This window comes from Salvia splendens, chromosome 5 (assembly GCF_004379255.2).
Source record: "Salvia splendens isolate huo1 chromosome 5, SspV2, whole genome shotgun sequence".
Taxonomy (NCBI): domain Eukaryota; kingdom Viridiplantae; phylum Streptophyta; class Magnoliopsida; order Lamiales; family Lamiaceae; genus Salvia; species Salvia splendens.
Window position 1 is genome coordinate 9,661,520 of NC_056036.1, and position 23,204 is coordinate 9,684,723.

The 23,204-nt window shown below is 39.3% G+C and overlaps 1 protein-coding gene across 1 annotated transcript; it reads left to right on the top strand.

Annotated features, from left to right (window-relative positions):
• The first annotated feature begins 15,776 nt into the window (after window positions 1–15,776).
• LOC121805955 (sugar carrier protein C-like) lies at window positions 15,777–18,717 on the top strand. The gene is made up of 3 exons (XM_042206008.1): window positions 15,777–16,295; window positions 17,317–17,946; window positions 18,056–18,717. The coding sequence occupies exons 1-3, from the start codon at window positions 15,837–15,839 to the stop codon at window positions 18,542–18,544; spliced, it is 1,578 nt and encodes a 525-aa protein (XP_042061942.1). The 5' UTR covers window positions 15,777–15,836; the 3' UTR covers window positions 18,545–18,717.
• The last annotated feature ends 4,487 nt before the right edge of the window (window positions 18,718–23,204 follow it).

A 23,204-nucleotide genomic window follows, 5' to 3' on the forward strand; every position in this document is an offset into this window, starting at 1 on the left:
AGAACAATCTACAAGGTAGCGCAAATCGAAGATCCAATTCGGTCATAAGTCTTCGCAGCCATAGTACCTCCGTCAGTCTACTCTTGATTCCCCGGAATTCTGCCTCTGCACTAGAAAGTGCAACTACCTTTTGCTTCTTACTTCTCCATGTTACAAGGTTACCTCCTACAAAGGTAAAATAGCCAGCGGTAGACCTTCGATCATTCGGATTTCCCGCCCAATCTGCATCAGTAAAGCCGTGTATTTCCATGTGACCATGTTTCTCGAACACAAGCCCATGCTCGGCTGTTCCCTTCAAGTATCTGACAAGTCTTAGCACAGCTTCCCAATGTTCTTCTTGTGGTGAATGCATAAACTAACTCACTACTCCAACTGCATATGCAATATCAGGCCGTGTATGGGATAGATAGATAAGCTTACCAACTAGCCTCTGATATCTCCCCCTATCGGTCAGCTTCGCACCTTCCTTCATCTGTAACCCATGGTTCTGTACCATCGGAGTATCCGCGGGTTTGCAGTCAATCATCCCTATTTCGGCCAACAAGTCAAGTATATACTTTCTCTGATTTATGAAGATTCCCTTCTTTGACCTTAGCACCTCTATCCCTAAGAAGTACTTAAGAGGACCAAGATCCTTCATCTCAAACTCATGGAATAAATTCTTCCTTAGTTCGGCTATCTCCTCCTCATCATCTCCAGTAATGATCATGTCGTCTACATATATGATTAAGCATGTGATCTTTCCCCCTTTTTTCTTGATAAATAAGGTATGATCTGAATTACTCTGTTCATACTCGTACTTCTTCACCACTTCTGTAAATCTCCCAAACCATGCACGTGGTGACTGCTTCAACCCGTATAGTGTCTTCTTCAACTGGCACACCTCCCCATCTGCAAACTCTCCCGTGAAACCAGGTGGTGGTTCCATGAATACTGGCTTAGGTAATTCTCCATGCAGAAATGCATTTGTCACATCAAACTGGTGAAGCGGCCAGTCTTTATTAGCCGCAATCGAGAACAGCACCCGCACGGTATTAATCTTAGCCACTGGGGAGAATGTTTCTGCATAGTCCACCCCATAAGTCTGGGTGTATCCTTTCGCCACGAGTCGTGCCTTGTATCTCTCTATCGTCCCGTCTGGTCTTCTCTTTATCGTAAATACCCATCTACACCCAACAGTTCTAGCTCCTTCGGGTAGCTTCGATTTTATCCACGTACTATTCTTCATTAGAGCTTTCATTTCAACGAGCATTGCTTCCCTCCATTTCTTATGCTTCATTGCCTCTTCGGCTGTCTGTGGGATTTCTTCTTCTTCTTCGTATAGTGCAGCCTCAAATGCCCGGGCCATCTTTGTTAGGTTTCCTTGTACGAAGTTTGCCACTCCATAACGAGTTTTCTTCCCTATCCTTTCAGGGGAGTATCGTTTGGCCGGGATTCCCCTTTTACTTCGGTGAGGAAGCACGTATTTCCCTGTATCTCCATCCACGGTGTTATTCTCCTCTTGGGGTTCTGTATCAGCGGGGTCAGTAGTAACTGAACTTTCAACAATATTTGGCTCAAGAGTTACCTCGGATATCGTCGGAGGAGGATCACTCGGGGGCGGATGAGAAGGTTCTTGTGGTGAGATTTGCTCGGCGGCAGTGACCATCACTGGTTCTGGTGGATCCTCAGTCGAGGAGCTTGGCAATGGCACAACCCAACTTAGATAGTCCTCATGTGTAGTTGGACCACTCTCCCCCTGACTACTAAGGTGGGTATGGTAAAAGAATTTGGTTTCTAGGAAATTGCAGTTCATGGTGGTGGTGATTTTTCGAGTGGAAGGATCATAGCAACGGTAACCTTTTTGATTCACCCCATACCCCACAAAAACACATTTGGTTGCACAAGGAGATAGTTTATTCCGCTCGTGTTTTGGGACATGAGTGTATACAGTACAACCAAAGATCTTTGGCTGAAGATTTAGGTGCACGGGTTTTTTGGCTTGTTTGGAGAGAGCAAGTGGGGTTTTCATGTTCAGTATTTTTGTCGGGAGGCGATTGATCAGGTAAACAGACGTAGCAATTGCTTCGGGCCAAAAAAAGTTAGGGACTTTGGATTCAATCATGAGGGCTCGGGTCATTTCTAGGATTGTTCGATTCTTTCTTTCAGCTACCCCATTTTGCTCGGGTGTATATGCACAGGAAGTTTGGTGGATCACGCCCTTGTCCTTACAGAATTGGGTCATAGCACTATTGACGAATTCCCTCCCATTATCTGACCTAAGGGTTTGGATAGTGGTTCGGAATTGTGTTTGTACTAGTTTAAAGAAAGAGGTAAATCTATCAAAGACTTCAGACTTGTGTTTTAAAAAATAAATCCACGTCATCCTCGTGCAATCATCAATAAAAAAGCACAAAATATCGAAATCCATTCCCAACAGTGGGTGCAGGACCCCAAACATCAGAGTGTACTAAAGAAAACATAGATTTCACACGAGTATTTGTAGGCTTAAAAGACTGTCTATGGCTCTTGGCCAAAACACAAGTTTCACATGAAAAATCAGAAGGAATTGAAAGTTTTGGGTAAAGTAGTTTAAAGTAACCAGGAGAAGGGTGTCCTAGTCTTCGATGCCAGAGCCAAGTTTCCTGTTTTGTGGATCCGTGAGCCAGCATCACACTGCCATGTTGAGCTATCTCGTCCACATAGTAGAGCCCTTGTTTTTCAGTGCCACGCCCAAGAATCCTCCTCGTCTGAATATCCTGTAAAATACAAAAGTCGGGATTCATCATAAGTGTGCAGTTCAATTCCTTGGTCACATGGCTAATAGACATCAATCTTTGAGATAAAGTAGGAACATATAAACAATTCCTAAGCCTGAGTGTAGGAGATATTTTAATTGTGCCCGATCCTTCAACCGTAATTAGTTCCCCATTTGCAGTTCTAATAAAGGATTTAGTGCTTCCATAAAAAATAATAAAATCACGTCTATCCGGAGTCATGATATCAGTTGCCCCACAATCAAATATCCAGCCCTTTGAGTGTTTATCAAATATATCATGTACGTGAAATGCAGCGGAAGTTTCTAGTAGGGGTGCAAAACGATTAATTGATACAAAATTGGGGTAATTAGGAGATTTCTGAACTGTATGGGGTCTAATTCTAATTTCCAGGGGATCAGGGGGTCGAATCTCAATATTCAAGGAATCAGGGGGCCAAAAAATAATGAGGTGGGGTTTCTTTTGATATTTCTTCATTTTTGGGGGTATAATCACAGATTTAAAATAGGAAAGTAAATTAGGGTTTGGCATTGTGCCAAACCCGTTACCTCCTTCAGCCGACGTCTCTGGCGATTTCACTCTCCCCGGCGAAATTGTCCGCTCCCCTCACGTTGCCGCCGTTCGGGGGGGTGCTCCTGATGCGTACCCACCCCGATTCTAGTCTGATCCCCATGGTTTCCGGTGTCGTTACGCCACTGGGCTCCTCCATCCCCGTCTACTGCGACGGCGAGCTTGGCCTGAGCAGCCCTCGCCTTTTGTCGCTCTTCCCACCACTCCGGGTATCCCAATCTTTTGAAGCAATTCTCCCATGTATGCTTCTGTTTCCCACAGTGGGAGCACCACAATTTTTAGGTGTCGGGTCGTTGACCTCCCGATCGATTGGTGGCGGGGGGGCGTGGTGGTGCGCCGCGGTTTGGTGGTGCGCCGCGGTTCGGTGGTCGCTGACTCTGTCCGATTGAGTTCTGTCCGATAGCCGCGAATCCATGTCCGATTTCACCCCCAAATGATGAATCGGCGCTGCCGTCGGCTTCTCCAGTGGGTGACGGCGATGTCGGTGGCATGATTCGACGTCGAGCCGCCTCCGTCTTCACCCACCCATAGACTGCCGCTACTGATGGGTATGGATCTTCTTTCAAGATCTCTCTCCAGACAGAGTCGTACTCTTGGTTTAGTCCCGTAAGGAACTTGATTAACCTCTTCTCATTCGAGTGCACTCTATATTGGCTGACTCCTTTGTCGCAGCAAGTCACGGGCTGCTTTTGGGAACGATCGATGTCCACCCACAATCCGTGGAGCTTTCGGTAATACGTTTCTAAATCGAGATTTCCCTGTTTAATTGCGATTACCTTTTCTTCCAGATCGTAGATAAGGTATTTATCCGCCATGTTTTCGAAAGTCACAGCGAGGCTCTCCCACAGCGCCTTCGATGTTTGGTGATGGGCAAAATCCGAGATGATGTCATTCTCGAATGTTGTCCACGATCCATGAGAACACCACTAGGTCGTTCTCCTCCCACTCGTCGAATCCCTTGCTCCCCGGTTCTGGGGGATCATTTTTAATGTAAGAATACGCCCCTCGGCCGCCGATCTTTACTTTGATCAGTCTCGACCATAAAGGGTAGTTCTTTTCATTCAACTTGAATGCTATAGTGATGCTCTTGCTATTCCTTAAGCTTTTCGTCTGTTCTTGGTTGGGTTTCTTCTCGTCCTCTGAATCTGACATTTTTTTGGTGTTTTTCTGGGCTGGTTTTGGCTGATAAACAGGTCGGGTAAAGGTATATCGGCTGTGATGAAATTTTTCTGAGCCGGGATCGTTTCTGCTCTGAGGCCATGTTGAGATATGTGGGAGAAGATTACTTCGTGTATATTGAATGAATAAGCGGTACACAGATTACATGTTTATAGACTAGGTATTCTACATATATGGTAAACTTAAATTTACAATAATTACTACTCTAATTTAGGCATGATATATTCTCAAATCAATCACATAATATTCTCCCTATATTATGCGATCTTATTCCAACATGCCGCAATTTATATTATCATTATTTATTAAATTGATTATTAAGCATCGACTGTATCTGTATTAATGCATAAAATTAGAGTCAAAATGAAGATATTAAAACTATACTTGAAAAAAAACGATTTGGAAACCAGATTTTTATTAGTATTTTTTAAAATCCACCCATTCACAATTGAATATTTATATTCCTCAACGTGAAATATCACATTCCAACTTGCAAGCTGCATTAGGGGCCGCTTTCATCGGGTCAAGTCGTATGTGGGTCATTACTCCAGTTGTCAAATTGGAACTTTCAAAATGCATAAAATTTTCATTTTATGATTAATAGAGTATTACAATTCGTGTATTTATTAATTTAATACAGATATATGGAGTACTTTTTATCGCCTTTTGAAGTTAAACTACGATTAAGACGTTGATTTGGGGATCATCAATATTATGTCGTTGTAGCATTTCTTTTTCCATAGTGTATTATTCTTTAGAAATAAGTACTTATTGAATCAAGATTAAGTTGAACTGAATGAGTTCGTGCTACATTTCTTAAGTTCATCCGATCAAGATTATCCATTAATTATCACTTTCAAAATTAATGTTAACATAATAGCAACAACATTTACTCAAAGTCATGCTATATTAAATATTTCTAAAAATTTCCACAAAAATGAGATGTGCGTTGAAAGACTTTGTCAGCTTCAAATTGAGAAATGTGGCGACGACGTATTGAAATTTGATACACCATTGACAAAAACTACGTTCACATTACTCTGTCACCCTTTAATTATCCTTTGTGATTTCCTCTTTTGAGTATAATTTTATAACTTTGATGATATTTTATTTGTGTTTAATGGGAAGAAACGACTTAGAGCATCCGCATCGGTGCTTTCCCGGAAGGACGACGTCCGTGCTGCTGGCGCGGCTTTGTGCTATCCGCCGCTGTGCTCTTGCCGCTGGCACGGCGCTGCTCGATGCATCGAGCACGTCCGTGCCGCTGAGCAGGCCGACGTGGCGCGACGGGATTGGCCAACGACTATGCCATTGGCATTTTCATTTTTTTAAATTAAAAAAAATATTTTCCCACTTCCCAATAAATTATATCCGTTTTTCTCACCACTTATAATTTATTTTTCAATTTTTTCCCCAAAATTCACATATTAATCTATAAATACTCCCATTTCCACACAAAAAATTTCCCACCACACTACACAATTCTCATCTAAATTCTATCATCAATTCTCAATCTTTCACTCTTACAAAAAAAATATCCGGGTCCGGCGATCACCCCTCTGACTCCCGCGGTTGGAACCACGAATGATTCGGCTCACAACCATTCCCTAGCCCGGAATGCAATTATCGGCTCCTCCTCAAACCCAAGGTTCTCAAATTCCAGGTGGCTACCGGCCTTACCCGGTGGACGACCAAGATGTCCCCAATAGGCGATACGGGTGGGCACCCAAACCCGGATCGGGAGGGAGCGGCGGCACTCAAACTCCTCCTACTCCTACTCCTCGCGGTGTTCGTGTTCAGGGTCGTGGCGGTGACACTCACGTCCGCACCTCGTACACTCCGGCGGAGATGGATCAGTTATTCAAAGTCTATTTGGCAATCTCCGAAGATCCGGAGGTTGGCACAAACCAAAGCGGGGATAGGTTTTGGTGACGCGTCTCTCGTCGGTACAATGAAAACCGACATGATGGAACCATCGAGCGCAATGAGGGTATGGTGCGCAATGTCATCTTCAGAGCCAACGAAGAAATTTAAAAGTTCCAGGGGTATTATCTCTAGAAAGAGCGGTCGGCGGGGAGCGGCAGGAGCGAGCTCGACATCATCAGTGCCACCATGGCGACCTACAAATCCCAACATTACAAACCATTCAAGTACCTCAGCGCTTTACAGGAGGTGCGTGTGCATTCGAAGTATAAGGGAGGCGTATCATCCTCCTCTAGCTCCTCCAGCAAACGGTCGAGGTCGGTATCCCTATCCGACGCTGGCGAGGATGAGGTGGCTAGCCAGCTTGCCGGAGGTAACTTGGGTAGCCCCGACGTCGGCCCGAGCAGTTCCCAACGCCGGCCGCAAGGAAGGAAACAAGCGACGGCCAACCGCTCTCGCTCCCGCTCCCTTTGTGCCACCTCAACCCCCCACCAACTCGTTGTGGACCCTCTTGGCTCAACTCAATATGGCCGAGACGTCTCACATGTCTCCCGAGCAACTTGAAGCGCATCGGGCAATGATACGAGGTCTCCGACAATCATTGGGGATAGGGCCGGAGAACTAGTCTTCCACGGGGGTATTTTTTAGCATTTAATTATGTAATTTTTAATTTGTAGGATTTTAATTATGTAGTTTTTTAAATTTTTTTAGGATTTTAATTATGTAATTTTTATTTTTAGGCTTTTAAGTTTGTAATTTTTATTTTTTAGGATTTTAAGTTTGTAATTTTTATTTTTTAGGATTTAATTATGTAATTTTTATATTTTTAAAATTTGTAATAGTAGTTCGAGTATTTTTAATGTATTTTTATATTGTAGAAATGTTTTTAGTAATTGAAGTATTTAAATTAAATAATGAAAATGGTGGGACCCTTAAGCATGTACTTGTGGAAGAGAATGAATGTGGGTGTTGTGCTTTTGGGAAGAACATGAAGTAAAAAATTAATAAAAATGGGTCCGAGATGCTCTTAGAAATTAAGTTTCGTTAACCGTATTAATTATTATTGGCGCCAACGGAAGAAACACGTAGTTGTTGAATCACCCAAATCCATGTATTGCCTATCCTTCCTTATCCATAAATTTTGAATCGTTTCTCACACAACTGATTCATTTCTTTAATTTAGATTTCGTATTGCTGAAAGTCTCCCTAAATTTTAGTATATATTGGTATTTATATAAGGAAAACAATAAACACTAAAAGTACTGCCAATAACAAACAGATAACAAACAGATACTTGTACGCATATCAGTTATAGTCTCATTTTGATTCAATATGAGTTTAAAAAATTGTTCTGACTTTGTAAAAAAATGGGAAAATGAGTTAGTGAATATAGACCTCACTTTTATGTAGACGGTAGAGTATTAGTTTTAGAGTAAAATGCGAGTTTAATGATTTAGTTGAATGATGAGGTCCACTTATAACCTAAAATTGAAAAAAGTAAATGAGACTTTAAACCGTGGACATCCCAAAATGATAAAATGAGACATTTTTTCACGGACGAAATGCAGAAATTTTTTAATGTTTGTTACAAACCAAATAGAAAACACATTTCAAAATTAGTGAATCAAAAAACACCAGTTTCCCATACATAATCTCGACATACTAGAGAGTTCATACACCAAATTAGTGAATCAAAAGACACCAATTTCCCATACATAATCTCGACATACTAGAGAGATGATGTGGTCTATAAATCACACATCAGTTCCATTACTTAACCGATGTGGGACACTATGGTCTGTAGTAATCGACTCCTGTTAAGGACCAATACATGACCACATTGGTCAAACTTTTTACCAGGCTATTCACTTCGAGTTTACTCTCATGTCACAACCACATTGGTAATGGTTGGCTTCTTTCGTAGGTCATTGATTTGGATCGTTGGGCTCTGCTCAATAAATACACAGATACTATTACATACCGAACTTGAGCTTTCATCCCAAAAAACTAATTTAGTAAGTACTTAGGAAAGATCACATTTAGTCTATAAAATCGTACATTAATTGCCTTAATACAACATATGTGGACACTGATACTCAAAACAATGCTTAAAGCCCACGAAGTATTTCTATAGGTTTGAAGATAACATTTATACGTATCAGTATATATTTGGACCTGATTCATGTTTAACTGAATTAATCCCAGAATCAAGACTAATCCGAATATGTCAAGATCAATTCTCAAGATTGATAAGATATAAAAAAAGATTGACTAATTTTATCCTCATTAATTTGGATTTCTACAAAATTATAGTTTTAATATATAACATTCGAAAATAGATTAAATACTTGACGTAATGCAAAACTATAATCCTTTAACTGAACAAGGACTTATTTATTCATTTCTATTAATCCTAAAAAGTTTAACTAATTATTCGTGATTCATCGTAGGCCGTAGCTCATGAATCGACTAATAATATATTTAAATTTTTTTTAACAAAGACATATCAATAGTCTAGTGGAGTAATAAAATGCTAGTCTATCATCGCACACAAGATGGGTTTGATTATCTGTGGCGCATTTGTTTTTTACACCATGCATCATGCTAAACTATTGCTTTCATTTTCTTAGGTAAACTATAGCTTTCATTTTTTTGGATAGTTCCAAAAAAATCCCTACTGCAACAACTTTACTCTGATTCACACATTGAGATCACTCTCGAAAATTAGGCGCGGTTGTGGAATCTTAATAGTACAATACTTCTGTTATAAATTGTACTAATTATTGGGCCATTTAATTATTAACACAATTTATGTAGATGGCTGGTTTCCAAAGTTGACTAATTATCCAAAAGTATTCGATTAAATTTTTTTTTTTATGAATTTCCAAAGGTGACTATCTATCCAAAGATATCGACTTTAGTCGTCAAACTACTTTGAAACTTGAATTTGTTCCCACGGTTTATCATAGCCGTTATTGAGTACATATGAATAAAAAAAAGAAAAATGTTTTGGAGACATAATGTCTAAGATATAATGAGGGTTAAATAGTAATATTACATTATATTCTACTTTTAATAAAATTTGAATTTTATAAAGGTACTTTTTTGCCCCTTACATCTAGAAAATGGAAATTTTAAATAAGGGGTATTAATTACGTATGATATAAATAAGATTGCTTCATTATGGGAAATGTATATGGAAGATATGGATTAATATTCAAATACATTCCTATAAGAGTGTCCACAATGGTGGCCTTCAGGCCATCCACAACGCTGTTCCTATACCGTTCCTTAAACCACTATTTGAGGGCCCCACTGTACTTTTTTACTCCATTCCTTAACTAAGGAACGGAACCTGCAACCCTCCGTTCCTTAACGTTCCTTAAATTACTATTCATTCAATTTCATTTTTTTTTATTTCCAACCCAATTCAATTTAAATAAACACACTTTAAAAAATAAACACACTTTATTAAAAAACACACAACATTAAAAAAAATTACAACTTAAACGTAAAAAAATAAAAAGCACACAATTAAAATCCTAAAAAAATAAAAGTACACAATTTTAATAATTTCATCCGTCAAAATTTGCCCAAATGTGCTCAATTAGATCATGTTGGAGTTGGGTGTGGGCACTAGAGTCGCGTGTCCTTGCACGAATAGATAACCGTTCTTGTATAGACGGATGCGCTCCACTTCGAGGCGGACTACTTGCGGTTGAGCTTCCGGGGGATTCGTCGTCGAACCAATTTCCCGCCTCGGGTCCTTCGTCTTGGACAATCATGTTGTGCAAGATTATGCACGTATACATGATGTCGACCATGTTTTCCATGAACCACGTACGAGCCGGGGCTTTGATGATGTTGAAGCGCGCTTGGAGAACCCCGAACGCCCTCTCCACATCCTTGCGAGCAGCCTCCTGCTTCTGCGCAAAAAGAGTCTGCTTTGGGTTCGCAGACCCACTGCACGTCTTCACGAAGGTAGGCCACTTCGGGTAGATGCCATCGGCGAGATAGTACCCCATTTTATAAAGCCGGTTGTTGGCGATGAAGTTGATGGCCGGCGCTTTACCATCCAAAACTTCGGTCAAGAGGTCGGACTGGTGGAGCACGTTTACGTCGTTGTTCGACCCGGGGACCCCGAAGTACGCGTGCCAGATCCAAAGGCGGTAGTCGGCAACGGCCTCAAGTATAACGGTTGGGTGGGTGCCTTTGTGGCCGCTCGTGTAGGACCCCTTCCACGCCACCGGGCAATTCTTCCATTGCCAGTGCATGCAATCGACGCTGCCGAGCATCCCGGGGAATCCGTGCACTGTTTCGTGAAGGTTGAGCAGGAACTGACAATCGGTCGTGCTTGGCCTTCGGAGAAATTCGTCGGTGAAGGCTGCCCGGACGCCTTGGCAGAATTTGAGCAAGCACATTCGCCCAGTGCTGTCTCCGATGTGGAGGTATTCGTCGAACATGTCGGCCGTTTGTCCAATCGCAAGCTGGCGGATTGCTGCAGTACATTTCTGCAGCGTCGTGTGGCTGGGACGGCCGACCGCGTCGAACCCTTCCTGGAAAAACTCTTCCCGGGCTGCCAAAGTATTCGCGATGTGGAGAAATAACGGTTTCCCCATGCGGAAACGGCGACGGAAGTACGTATCTCCCCAAACCGGGTTATCGCAGAAGTAGTCGCGTACTAACCTTGCGGCGGCTTCCTCCCGGTTACGATGGATGTACGTACGGGAGCGTCGTTGGGGCGGCGCGACTTCTTCCGCCTCCCGTCGTCGATCTTCTTCAAGTGATTGTTCCAATATTTGACGCATTTGTTCATAAGGATCCATTAGTTTGATTAAATTTGGGAGAAGGAAAATATAGTTGATTTGAGATGAAAATTGGGGTGGAAATAGAGAGGAATAGATGTGTGTTTGTGATTGAAATGAGTATGAAATAGGAGTATTTATAGAGTAAATAAATAAAATAAAAATAAAAAAAAATAAAAAACGGATATAAAAAAACGGTCTCATTACCGTTGCAAAAAAAAAAAATTTTTTTATTAAATTCGAATTTAAAAAAAAATGAATTATTGCGTCACCGGACGAAGCCCACTCGCGGGGCAGCGAGTGGGCTTCACGCGTCGAATGGGAGGCCGCCACGTCGCCTCGGCGCGTGGCGGAACGTTCCGTTCCGCGTTCCTCCGGAACGGAACGCGGCACGGCATAGGAATGGCGACGGCACGGAACGGCGACGGAACGCACCCCGCAACGCGTGCCGCCGCGGAACCGTTCCGCCGGAACGGCATAGGAACCGCAACGGCACAGCGTTGCGGGTGCCCTCAAAGGCCACCATTTGTGGCCCGGCCACCAATTGTGGCTCCCATGTGGCCTTTGTAATGGCAAATGTAAAAAAGTCAATGCAAATTCAAAGGGCAACCAAATGTGGCCCTCTAAAATGTTATTTTTTTTTTGCTTTTTTTAATGTTATTTTTTAATTTAATTTAATGTTATTAAATTTTAGTAGATTAATAATTTGGATAATAAAAATAATTTAATAAAGAGAGAAGTAGAGACAAATTTTCGTCGTACTATTAATAGGGGAAAATTCTACAACGAAAATATTTTAAAAACACAACATAATAATAAAAAGAAAAAAACGCCACCGCTTCCTACTCGGTGGCGTCATCGGAATCCGTCATCTTCAACTGTTCCCATGTGAATCTATCAGATTCAGACAGAGGAGACGGGGAGTATTGGAATTGGGAGGATTGGAATTGGGAGGATTTGAATTGCTGGGATGGGTTGTTGATCGCGTCCATATTCGGTCGGTAGTCCCCGAACCCCGATGGTTGGCGAACCAAGTTTCTCTGCTGGGATGGCTGGACCCGGAATTGGGGCGAGTGCGGACTCCACGTCTGATTGGGGAAGTTGCCGTATCCCGAGTCTCCATACCCCGGGAAATTACCATCTCCACCTTGCATTTTTTGTAGTGTTTGAGAGTGTAAAATGAAGGGATTTGAAGTGTAGAATGAAGTGAAAAAATGGAAATGAGAGTGTATATTTATAAAAAATTTTCAAAATAAAAAAAAAATTTATTTTCCGCGGCCCAGCCGCGATTCGCGGCGCTTGCAAAGGGAGGGCCGCGGCTCACACGGCTCAGCCGCGTGAAGGCCGCGGCCGTGGCTCAGCCACGCTTCTCGCCTCTCCGCCCCAGCTCTCGGCCTTTGCAATGGGGGGCCGCGCGCCGAGCCGCGGGCCGCGGCTCCCCCATTGTGGACACCCTAAGTTCGAAGATTATTTGTCTAAGGGAGTAATTTTTATAAGTAGTTTATTTTTTTAAATTTGCTGGAAAAATAAATTAATGAATGTATAAGTAAAAGTTTATCCATTTTTAGCTATTTATAAAATTAATAAATCAATTTAATTGCTTGAGTTCTTATAGCATCAAATAAAGATTCGAAATTTATTTATGCTTTATTTTATTAATGGACAAAATGTTAGGGAACAACAATTTAAATTTGTATACTAGAATTAAATTGTTACATGGTGTCAAATTAATGTGTTTTAGAATTTTACAATTTAGAAATTTAAACATTGTTATAGAAAAAAAAAAGTTGTTGTGAGTGACTATTACTATTTTGTTGAACTATGACACTAAGAAATTAAGTATGTATATGCATGCAATCATTTTTATGATTCAGAATTTTAGTAATTATTTAATACTAATAAAATAATTTGACGCAAATGACTTTATCCTTTCGTTAGATGGTACAAGTAGAAATTAAGTATATAACATATGTATACTACTGGAATACTATTTTACAATTTAGAATTTTAAACATTATTATAGAAGAAAAAAAAGTTGATGTGAGTGACTATTACTATTTCGTTGAACGATGACACTAAGAAATTAAGTATGTATATGCATGCAATCATTTTTATGATTCAGAGTTTTAGTAATTATTTAATACTAATAAAATAATTTGACGCAAATGACTTTATCCTTTCATTAGATGGTACAAGTAGAAATTAAGTATATAACATATGTATACTACTGGAGTACTATTTTACAATTTAGAATTTTAAACATTATTATAGAAGAAAAAAAAATAGATGTGAGTGACTATTACTATTTCGCTGAACGATGACACTAAGAAATTAAGTATGTATATGCATGCAATCATTTTTATGATTAAGAATTTTAGTAATTATTTAATACTAATAAATTAATTTGACTCAAATGACTTTATCCTTTCATTAGATGGTACATGTAGAAATTAAGTATATAACATATGTATACTACTGGAGTACTATTTTACAATTTAGAAATTTAAACATTGTTATAGAAGAAAAAAAAAGTTGATATGAGTGACAATTACTATTTCATTGAACGATGACACTAAGAAATTAAGTATGTATATGCATGCAATCATTTTTATGATTCAGAGTTTTAGTAATTATTTAATACTGATAAAATAATTTGACGCAAATGACTTTATCCTTTCATTAGATGGTGCAAGTATATATTAAGTATTTTACAATTTAGAAATTTAAACATTGTTATAGAAGAAAAAAAAAAGTTGATGTGAGTGACAATTACTATTTCGTTGAACGATGACACTAAGAAATTAAGTATGTATATGCATGCAATCATTTTTATGATTCAGAATTTTAGTAATTATTTAATACTAATTAAAAATTAAATATATTTCTGTACGTATATACTTTTTACATTCTAGAACTTTAATGATTATTTAATAATAAAATAATTGGATGCGAATGAATATTTTTATTTCATTGGAGGATAATATTAAGAAATTAAGTATTCCTATATGACTATTAGATGATTGAATTCAAATGTTTTTATATAATGCAAATTTTGTAGAAAGTCAATTTATGATATGGAGTATCTTACCAATTTATTGGCTAGCGCTTAGAATCATAAAATATAGACAATTGCAAAATTAGAGCATTGATTTGAAATGTTCATATCTTTACAATACTAGTGAATTAATTTGACAAATGCATTAGTTTCAAAAGTTTACATCTTACCATCCGAAAATGGTGAATAAAATCATAGAGTTTATATAATCGTTTATATGACTTAAAATTTAAATGTTACTATTTAATGGAGTATCATTTTAATTTATTTTATATTAGACATGAAGTATTTTTTATAACTTGCAAATTTTATAAATATTTGATAATAAAATAATTAGATGACAGTGACTAGTATAATTATAATTTACTTCTAATTTTTATAAAATTAAATTTAGTTTTTTTATTTAGAATTTTAAGAATTATTTAATAATAAAATAATTGAATATAAATATTATTTTGTTGGATATCAATAAGAAACTAAGTAGTGAAAATAGTTGAAATTTTGTTAAAATTTTGCTAATAAACGTGAATCTTAATTGATACTACTATGTATTAATTAGTTATAGATAGTTAATTTGATTAGATTTGACTTCCCTTCCCTAATAATCAATTATACATAACTACTAATTTTCCTTTTATCTAAAATAAAGGTATATTAGTACATATTTAAATTAAGGTTATGGCAAAGTGACATAGGGGCATTATGTCATAGAGACATTATGTCTCTAAATCACTACTCTAAAAAAAACTATTGGGATTGAATGTAATATATTCCACCAATATGTATTAAATGCATACCTCCTCCCACTTGAGGTCAAATTAACATGTGAAGACGAATGAAATAAAGTTATTATAACTGCCAAATTATTTATATCACTCGATAGTATATCATCATTTATCGGTGTTGACTAAAAGGTCCAGTTCATTTGTATATTACTTTAAAAATACGTTGCATTATTATTGCTTTTGTACAATTTTTCGAGAATTAAATGGACTCTGAGTCTCATTAATAAAGATAAAGCGGTAGTTAAGATCATTAAATTTGTTCACAAAGATATTTTCCAATTGTGTATTGGATCATCAATTTAATGCTCTATATATCCAATAACTGTTGGTGCATACGATTATCTAAATAAGTATAGCAGATTTCATAGTAAGACATATTATCCATGCATAAACATGTAGTAGTACTATATAAAACATAAATAGCAACGTCTCATTGTATGTATAAATATGGACACAGATAGTGAACACCGACCTATGAATATTGTATGATGTCAAAAAATGTATGCAGCCCATAATATTAGCTATAAATCATGGTTTGAGATAAGAAATCATTGGATTGTAAATAATTATTGATTCATATACTATTATGGGAAAAGAACGGTAGCTTAAACTACATAATCTTGTCATTATGGGAGTATTGACAGCTAAAATCTACTAAGTCAACAATTTTGTATCTATATATACTCTCCTACACTTTCATTCTCTCTCTCTCTCTAATTCTATCTATATTACATCTTTCAAGGTCTCGAGCAAGAACAAAAAAATGGCGGGAGGCGGTTTTGGGCCGGGCCCCGGCGCCGGAAAGCAATACCCCGGCAACCTGACGCCGTACGTGGTTATCACGTGCGTCATCGCGGCCATGGGTGGGCTCATCTTCGGCTACGACATTGGAATCTCAGGCGGAGTGACGTCGATGGATTCGTTTCTGGAGAAGTTCTTCCCGTCGGTTTTTAGGAAGCAGGAGGCCGCTGATTTGACCAACCAGTACTGCAAATTCAACAGCCAGACGCTGACGATGTTCACGTCGTCGCTCTACTTGGCGGCGCTGTGCTCGTCGCTGGTGGCGTCCACCGTCACCAGGAAGCTGGGGCGGAAGCTGTCGATGCTGTGCGGAGGCGTGCTCTTCTGTCTCGGCGCCTTGATCAATGGCTTCGCTAAGGCTGTTTGGATGCTCATCGTCGGCCGGATTTTCCTCGGTTTTGGAATCGGATTCGCCAATCAGGTTTCCCAATTCTTTCCATTACATTTTTTATTTGGCTAGAAATTGTGTTTAGAATTGTTGGTGTTCAAATCGGAGAATCAGAAAATGTGCAAGCAATGTATAAGTGCAACCCTACTTCTCTAGTATATTAATGTAGAATTCGTGTGTGCTTCACTCTGGAATCAGAGCCCTGATTTTGGTCGGGCTTTGTGTGAGTTCGATCAAGATCAAGACCTGACCTATGATTCTTGGGTTTAAAGCAACAAACCCTCACAAGAACAAAGCCAAAATGCTTTTTTTTTCGGGAGTAAATTTTTGGTTTCGTCTATGTTTCTTGGTTATTCCATCCCCTGTTATTTCCGTAAGTTTCTTTTCGGGCAGGAATTAAAATATATCAAGTTGTGGGTCAATGCTTTGTAGTAGTTCATCAAGTGTTTTAAAAAACTATATGTAGATCTAGTTTTTTTATATGATAGAAATCAACTATATGACATTTCTTTAAAATTAAATACCCAATTTTTCTTTGGTTGGCAACGGCGCTGAATACAAACAAAGCCGGAGACATTGACTTAATAGCTCCCCTCCTTTATTTAATTTCCACTATAACTATTTATTTCGTTATCCACTGACAAAATTATTACAATGACATGAAAATCCCCAACACCACTACCCCACTTAATAACTACCTCTTCATCCTCCTTTAATTCAATTATTTTCTAATCTTTTACTATCACAAAGTTTTCTTTTCAATCCTCCAATATTAGTCATATTTACATTTTACTTTTGGTACCAAATCAATATTCCACTAATTTATTTTATTATAAACTTATAGTAGTATATAAAAATAGAACATGTAGTCCATTAACTTTTTCCACATACTTTCATTAATATTTCTTAAAAGTCAACAAGTTACAAGTAAAGTAAACAGGGGGTAGTATTTTTCGTTAGCTTTGGAGTGCAAGAATCATGGGAGACCTTTTTATTACACAATCTCCAAATAATTGTTGATGTAAAATGCGTTTGTTGTTTGATTGCATTGCAGTCAGTGCCACTATACCTATCAGAAATGGCGCCATACAAATACAGAGGAGCTCTCAACATTGGCTTCCAACTCTCAATCACAATAGGCATCTTAGCAGCCAATGTGCTCAACTACTGGTTCGCCAAGATCAAGGGCGGGTGGGGCTGGAGGCTGAGCTTGGGCGGCGCAATGGTGCCAGCGCTGATCATCACGGTGGGCTCCCTGATCCTCCCTGAGACTCCCAACTCGATGATCGAGCGGGGGCAGAGCGAGGAGGCCCGGCATAAGCTCAAGAGGATCCGCGGCATAGACAACGTGGACGAGGAGTTCAACGACCTTGTGGCAGCCAGCGAGGCCTCGAGCAAGGTGGAGCACCCGTGGCGGAACATCCTGCAGAGGAAGTACCGCCCCCATTTGACGATGGCCATCGCCATCCCCTTCTTCCAGCAGCTCACCGGCATCAATGTTATCATGTTCTACGCCCCTGTCTTGTTTAAGACCATCGGCTTTGGGAGCGATGCCGCCTTGATGTCTGCTGTCATCACCGGTGGTGTCAACGTTCTCGCCACTGTCGTCTCCATTTATTACGTTGATAAGTTGGGGAGAAGGTTCCTTTTCATCCAGGGTGGCATTCAGATGCTTATTTGTCAGGTACGTGTTGTCCAACCTCAATTAATTTAAGGTCTTTTGGAAATGATCCAAAAACAAATTAATGTGTAGTCGGCAATCCTAACAGATGTACCTCTTGTTGTTTGGACAGGTGTGTGTGGCGATCTTCATTGCCATCAAGTTTGGGGTGGACGGGCATCCCGGCAATCTGCCCAAGTGGTATGCCATCGTGGTGGTGCTCTTCATATGCATCTATGTGGCAGGGTTCGCGTGGTCGTGGGGCCCACTGGGGTGGCTTGTGCCGAGTGAGATCTTCCCCTTGGAGATAAGGTCGGCCGCCCAGAGCCTGAACGTGTCGGTGAACATGGTGTTCACCTTCATCGTGGCGCAGGTCTTCTTGAATATGCTCTGCCACCTCAAGTTCGGGCTGTTTCTGTTCTTCGGCTTCTTTGTGATGGTGATGACGATATTCATCTACTTCTTCCTGCCGGAGACGAAGAACATTCCGATCGAGGAGATGGTGATTGTGTGGAAGCAGCATTGGTTCTGGTCTAGGTTTATGACTGATGTTGAGTATGGGAATGGTCATGGAAGTGTTGAGTTGAAGAGTGGGAGAGGAGATACCTATCATAAAGTATGATGATTGGAGGGCTTTCAGCTTATTTATCAACAACAAAATAGTAGTAATATTTCAAAAGGCAATGTTGTAGATCACTCTTGTGCCTAGAGGTTTTTTACACTAGAAGATGTGTTGTTGATGTAATGTAATGTGCTGTCTGAAGTAATTCATGAATTATATTTTGGTTTATGTTATAATCGAGAGATGAATTTCCAATTACGAAAAGTATTTGATTAATTTGTTAAAACTTAAAACTGAATATAATTTAAATACAGATCAAATTAGAGAAGATAAGGAGAAATCGAATAGAATTTGTAATATGCATATTTATGCGACACGACTAAACTATGTTGTGTGTGGCATGTGGATGATGTTTGATTTAAAGAAAGTGAAGCAGTATAAATTATTACATAGCGCTTTCATAAGGGCCCGTTCAGTTTCCCTTTTAGCCAATATTCAGATTTGTACCAACACTAGAAATGAGGCATCATGGCCCACCATATGAAGAATATTATATGGGGTTCACTTATCAGGAAATAACTCCAGATTTGGTGAATTAAATAATTTATTTAGGGCGTGTTCAGCTTTTGCCATTCCAAATGTATTGATTAAATTCCTTTACTATTTGTATAAGGATGGGCCCACATATTTGTAAATCAATTCACGTATTCAAGGAGGCAGAAATAAAGTCAAATTTGCATTTATGGTATATTTATTTATTCCCTTTTTATGATCGTCTTCCAAAAATATCCCTTTTTATGAATGTCTTCCAAAAAGCAGCAAACTTCAAACTCCAAATGAAAATTAATTGCGGGGGCATAAAAGTAATCTTGCACTGATTGAGGACTTTACAGCTGTCTCTAGTTTTCATGTACCAGCTCCACACGGAGAATGGAGAATTGAATGTTGGTAAATCAAAGAGGAACAGTGCGGGCTTTGGGAATATATTCGGGCCGATCAAATTTAATTCCGTGAAGATGAACGGATGAAATCTCCCAAAAATAGCACCAAAACTGGCTATATTCAAAAAACTGAACAGGACAAATACAGATTACAAACCGACCAAATTAACCTTGCCTAAAAAATGCAGAAGCAAATGAAAAAGAGGGCGAATTTGAAAAATTCGGGGGCAAAATTGTAATCTTCATTACATTTCTGGATTGGTGGGCCCAGACAGATTCAAAAACCACCTCTTCATCAAGATTTTTTTTAGTTGTTTCTGTACTGAATAGTGCGGGCCCAAGCCATCTCTAGGTCCACACACAATTGAGTGAATGAAAGTGAACATTGGATTAACCTCATAAATGAGCCTATTTCTTGGCATATCTAATAAACTAAACTGGCCCTTAGTAAATTAAAAAAATGAGTAAAAATTCTGATAATTTGCACTAGGGAGCTGATCTGCAAACTGAACTAAACACAATGATTAAATTAATAATGAGATATACACAAAAGTGTGGCAAAATAAGTATGTAATTTCTGTACAATTATCTTCCTTAATATTGAGATATACACAAAAGTGGGCAACGGGCTAGTTATTCCAGAATCATTAGAGCATCCTAAAAATTAAAAATTACATAATTAAAATCCTAAAAAATAAAAATACATAATTAAAATCCTAAAAAATAAAATAAAATACATAATTAAAGGATAAAAAATACCCTCGTGGAAGACTATTCCTCTTGCCCTATCCCCAATATTCTTCGGAGACCCCGTATCATTGTCAAATGTGAATCGAGTTGCTCGGGGATCATATTTGACCTATCGGCCAAATTGAGTTGAGCCAAAAGGGTCCACAACGAGTTGGTGGGGGGTTGAGGTGGCACAAAGGGAGCGGGAGCGGGGGCGGATGGAGTAGCGGCGCGACGGCGGTTGGTCGTCGCCGGCCGGCGTTGGGAACTGCTCGGGCTGGCGTTGGGGCTACTAAGTTAGCTCCGGCGAGCTGGCTAGCCACCTCATCCTCGCCGGCGTCGGATAGGGATACCGACCTCGACCGTTTGCTGGAGGAGGATGATACGCCTCCCCTATAATTCGAATGCACATGCACCTCCTGCCAAGCGCTGAGGTACTTGAACGGTTTGTAATTTAGGGATTGGTAGATCGCCAAGGTGGCACTGATGATGTCGAGTTCGCTCCTGCTGCTCCCCGCCGACCACTCTTCCTGGAGGTAATACCCCTGGAACTTTTGGATTTCTTTGTTGGCTCTGAATATGGCATTGCGCACCATACTCTCATTGTGCTCGATGATTCCAACCGGGCGATTTTCATTGTAATGGCGAGAGACGCACCACCAAAACCTATCCCCGCTTTGGTTCATGCCAGCCTCCGGATCTTCGGAGATAATCAAATAGGCTTTGAATAATTGATCCATCTCCGCCGGAGTGTACGGCGTGCGGACACCACGAGGAGTAGGAGTAGGAAGAGGAGGAGTTTGAGAGCCGCAACTCCCTCCTGATCTAGGTTCGGGTGCCCACCCGTATCGCCCATCGGGGGCATCTTGGTCGTCCACCAGGTAAGGCCGGTAGCCACCTGGAACTTGAGAACCTTGGGTTTGAGGATGGGCCGAAAATTGCGTTTCCGGACTAGGGAATGGTTGTGAGCCGAACCATTCGTTGTTCCAACCGCGGGAGTTGGAGGGGTGATCGCCGGAGCCGGACATTTTTTTGAGTAAGAGTGAAAGATTGATAATTGATAACAGAAGATGAGAGAATTTAGATGAGAATTGTGTAGTGTAGTGTAAAAATTTTTTTGTGAAAGTGGAGGTATCTATAGATGAAATGTGAATTTTGGGGAAAAAAATTGAAAAATAAATTAAAAGTGGAGAGAGAACGGATATAATTTATTGGGAAGTGGGAAAATATTTTTTTATTTAATTTAGATATTTTTAATTAAATCTGATTTTTTTTTAAAAGAAAAAAACGAAAATGCCAACGGCTTTGCCGTTGGCCAATCCGCAACCGCCACGTCAGCTGCTCAGCGGCACGGACGTGCTCGATGCATCGAGCAGCGCCGTGCCAGCGGTGAGCCGCGCCAGCGGCACGGGCGTCGTACTTCCGAGAGAGCACCGCTGTGGATAGGGATGTCAATCGGGCCAACCCGTTCGGGTTCGGGCCAACCCGTTCGGGTTGTCTGGCCATTCGGGTACGGGCTATTCGGGTTATGATTTTTTCGGGTTATAAAAGTTCGACCCTAACCCTAACCCTTCGGGTTTCGGGCTAACCCACCGGGTTATTCGGGCCAATGCGTATTTTTAATTCTTTTAATATTTTCAAAAAATAATATGTATTTTAAATTTTCTTTAATTATATACATATTTTTAATTAATCATTCAACAATGAAATACATATTTTTAATTTTCTTTAATATTTTTAAAAAAGATTAAGTTATTTAAATTTAAAAAACTTATTCATTACATAATTATTTACAAAATATCTATAAATAGTATGTTTATGTATTTAAAACATAAATCAACACTTTGTTTCAAAATTCAAACATAAATCAATTCGTAGAAAATTAAATAAATTTTTCATAACGTGAGAGGTGCATCGTAGATGTAACAAAAATATTTTGAATTGTTAAAGAGTGAATTATCAAGATGCTAGCTAATTGGAGTAACTCTAAGTTTTCTTGAATTATGATTGGTCAAATTTAATTTATTCCAGCTGTAAATAAGTCAAATAATAATTTATCTTTGTTTTAAGAATCATCAAAGTACGCATAATTCAATGACGAAGCGACGTCAAAACACTTTGCACTATTATATTGGAAATATACTAAAAGAAAGCTTTTATATACGAGTATTTATGAATCCATGAACCACATGGTGATTTTTTTCGTGATCTTATATAGTCGGTTTACGTATTTGGATTTTGCATGGTTTTAGAGGGTTGTCTTGGATGATTTTGATTATATTTCTATATTTTGGTATGTTTGTTGAGAAATGATGGAAAATTGATTAGAAAATGTACACAAAATATGTGGATGTGCAGCAGCCTTGTTTGAGTCAATGTTTCTCGCGATTTTGAAGTCTAATAAACCTCTAATACATATCATTCTCTTCGTCTTCGAAAGAGCTTCGTGTGGATATATTGCACGCCTCAATCGGAGCTTTGTAGAGAAAGTTATGACCGTTACAAAAACTGCTCGTTGTGCAGAAGCCTTCAACCCGACGGGCCAACCCGTAACCCGAACGGGTCAGCCCGCCTAACCCGACAACCCGAATGGGTCAGCCCGAATGGCCCGATTTTAAATTCGGGCTGCGAAATTACAACCCTAACCCTGTATTTTTATCGGGTTATTCGGGCTGACCCGCGGGTTCGGGTTACATTGACATCCCTAGCTGTGGATGCTCTAACTAAAATGTTTGTTTTTTGACATTAATATTTTTATTAAGTAAACCTCGCAAATTAAAGGGACTTTAGATTTTTCTTGTTGGCATTAATAAATAAGAAAACCTTAATATTCACTCCTTTAGCAGAAGAAAGAATCCAATTCACATGCTGCCCCAATGTCAACTCTAACATTATCTCAAAAAATAATGAAACCAACCTTTTTCATGATAATGAAACATTATCCATATCTTTTACTCCTAGTATTCTTTACGGAAAAGAGAAAAACTAAAATAAAAATGAATATGTAAATTCAATAACGGTCTTCATAAGGAAAAGTGATGCCATCCACG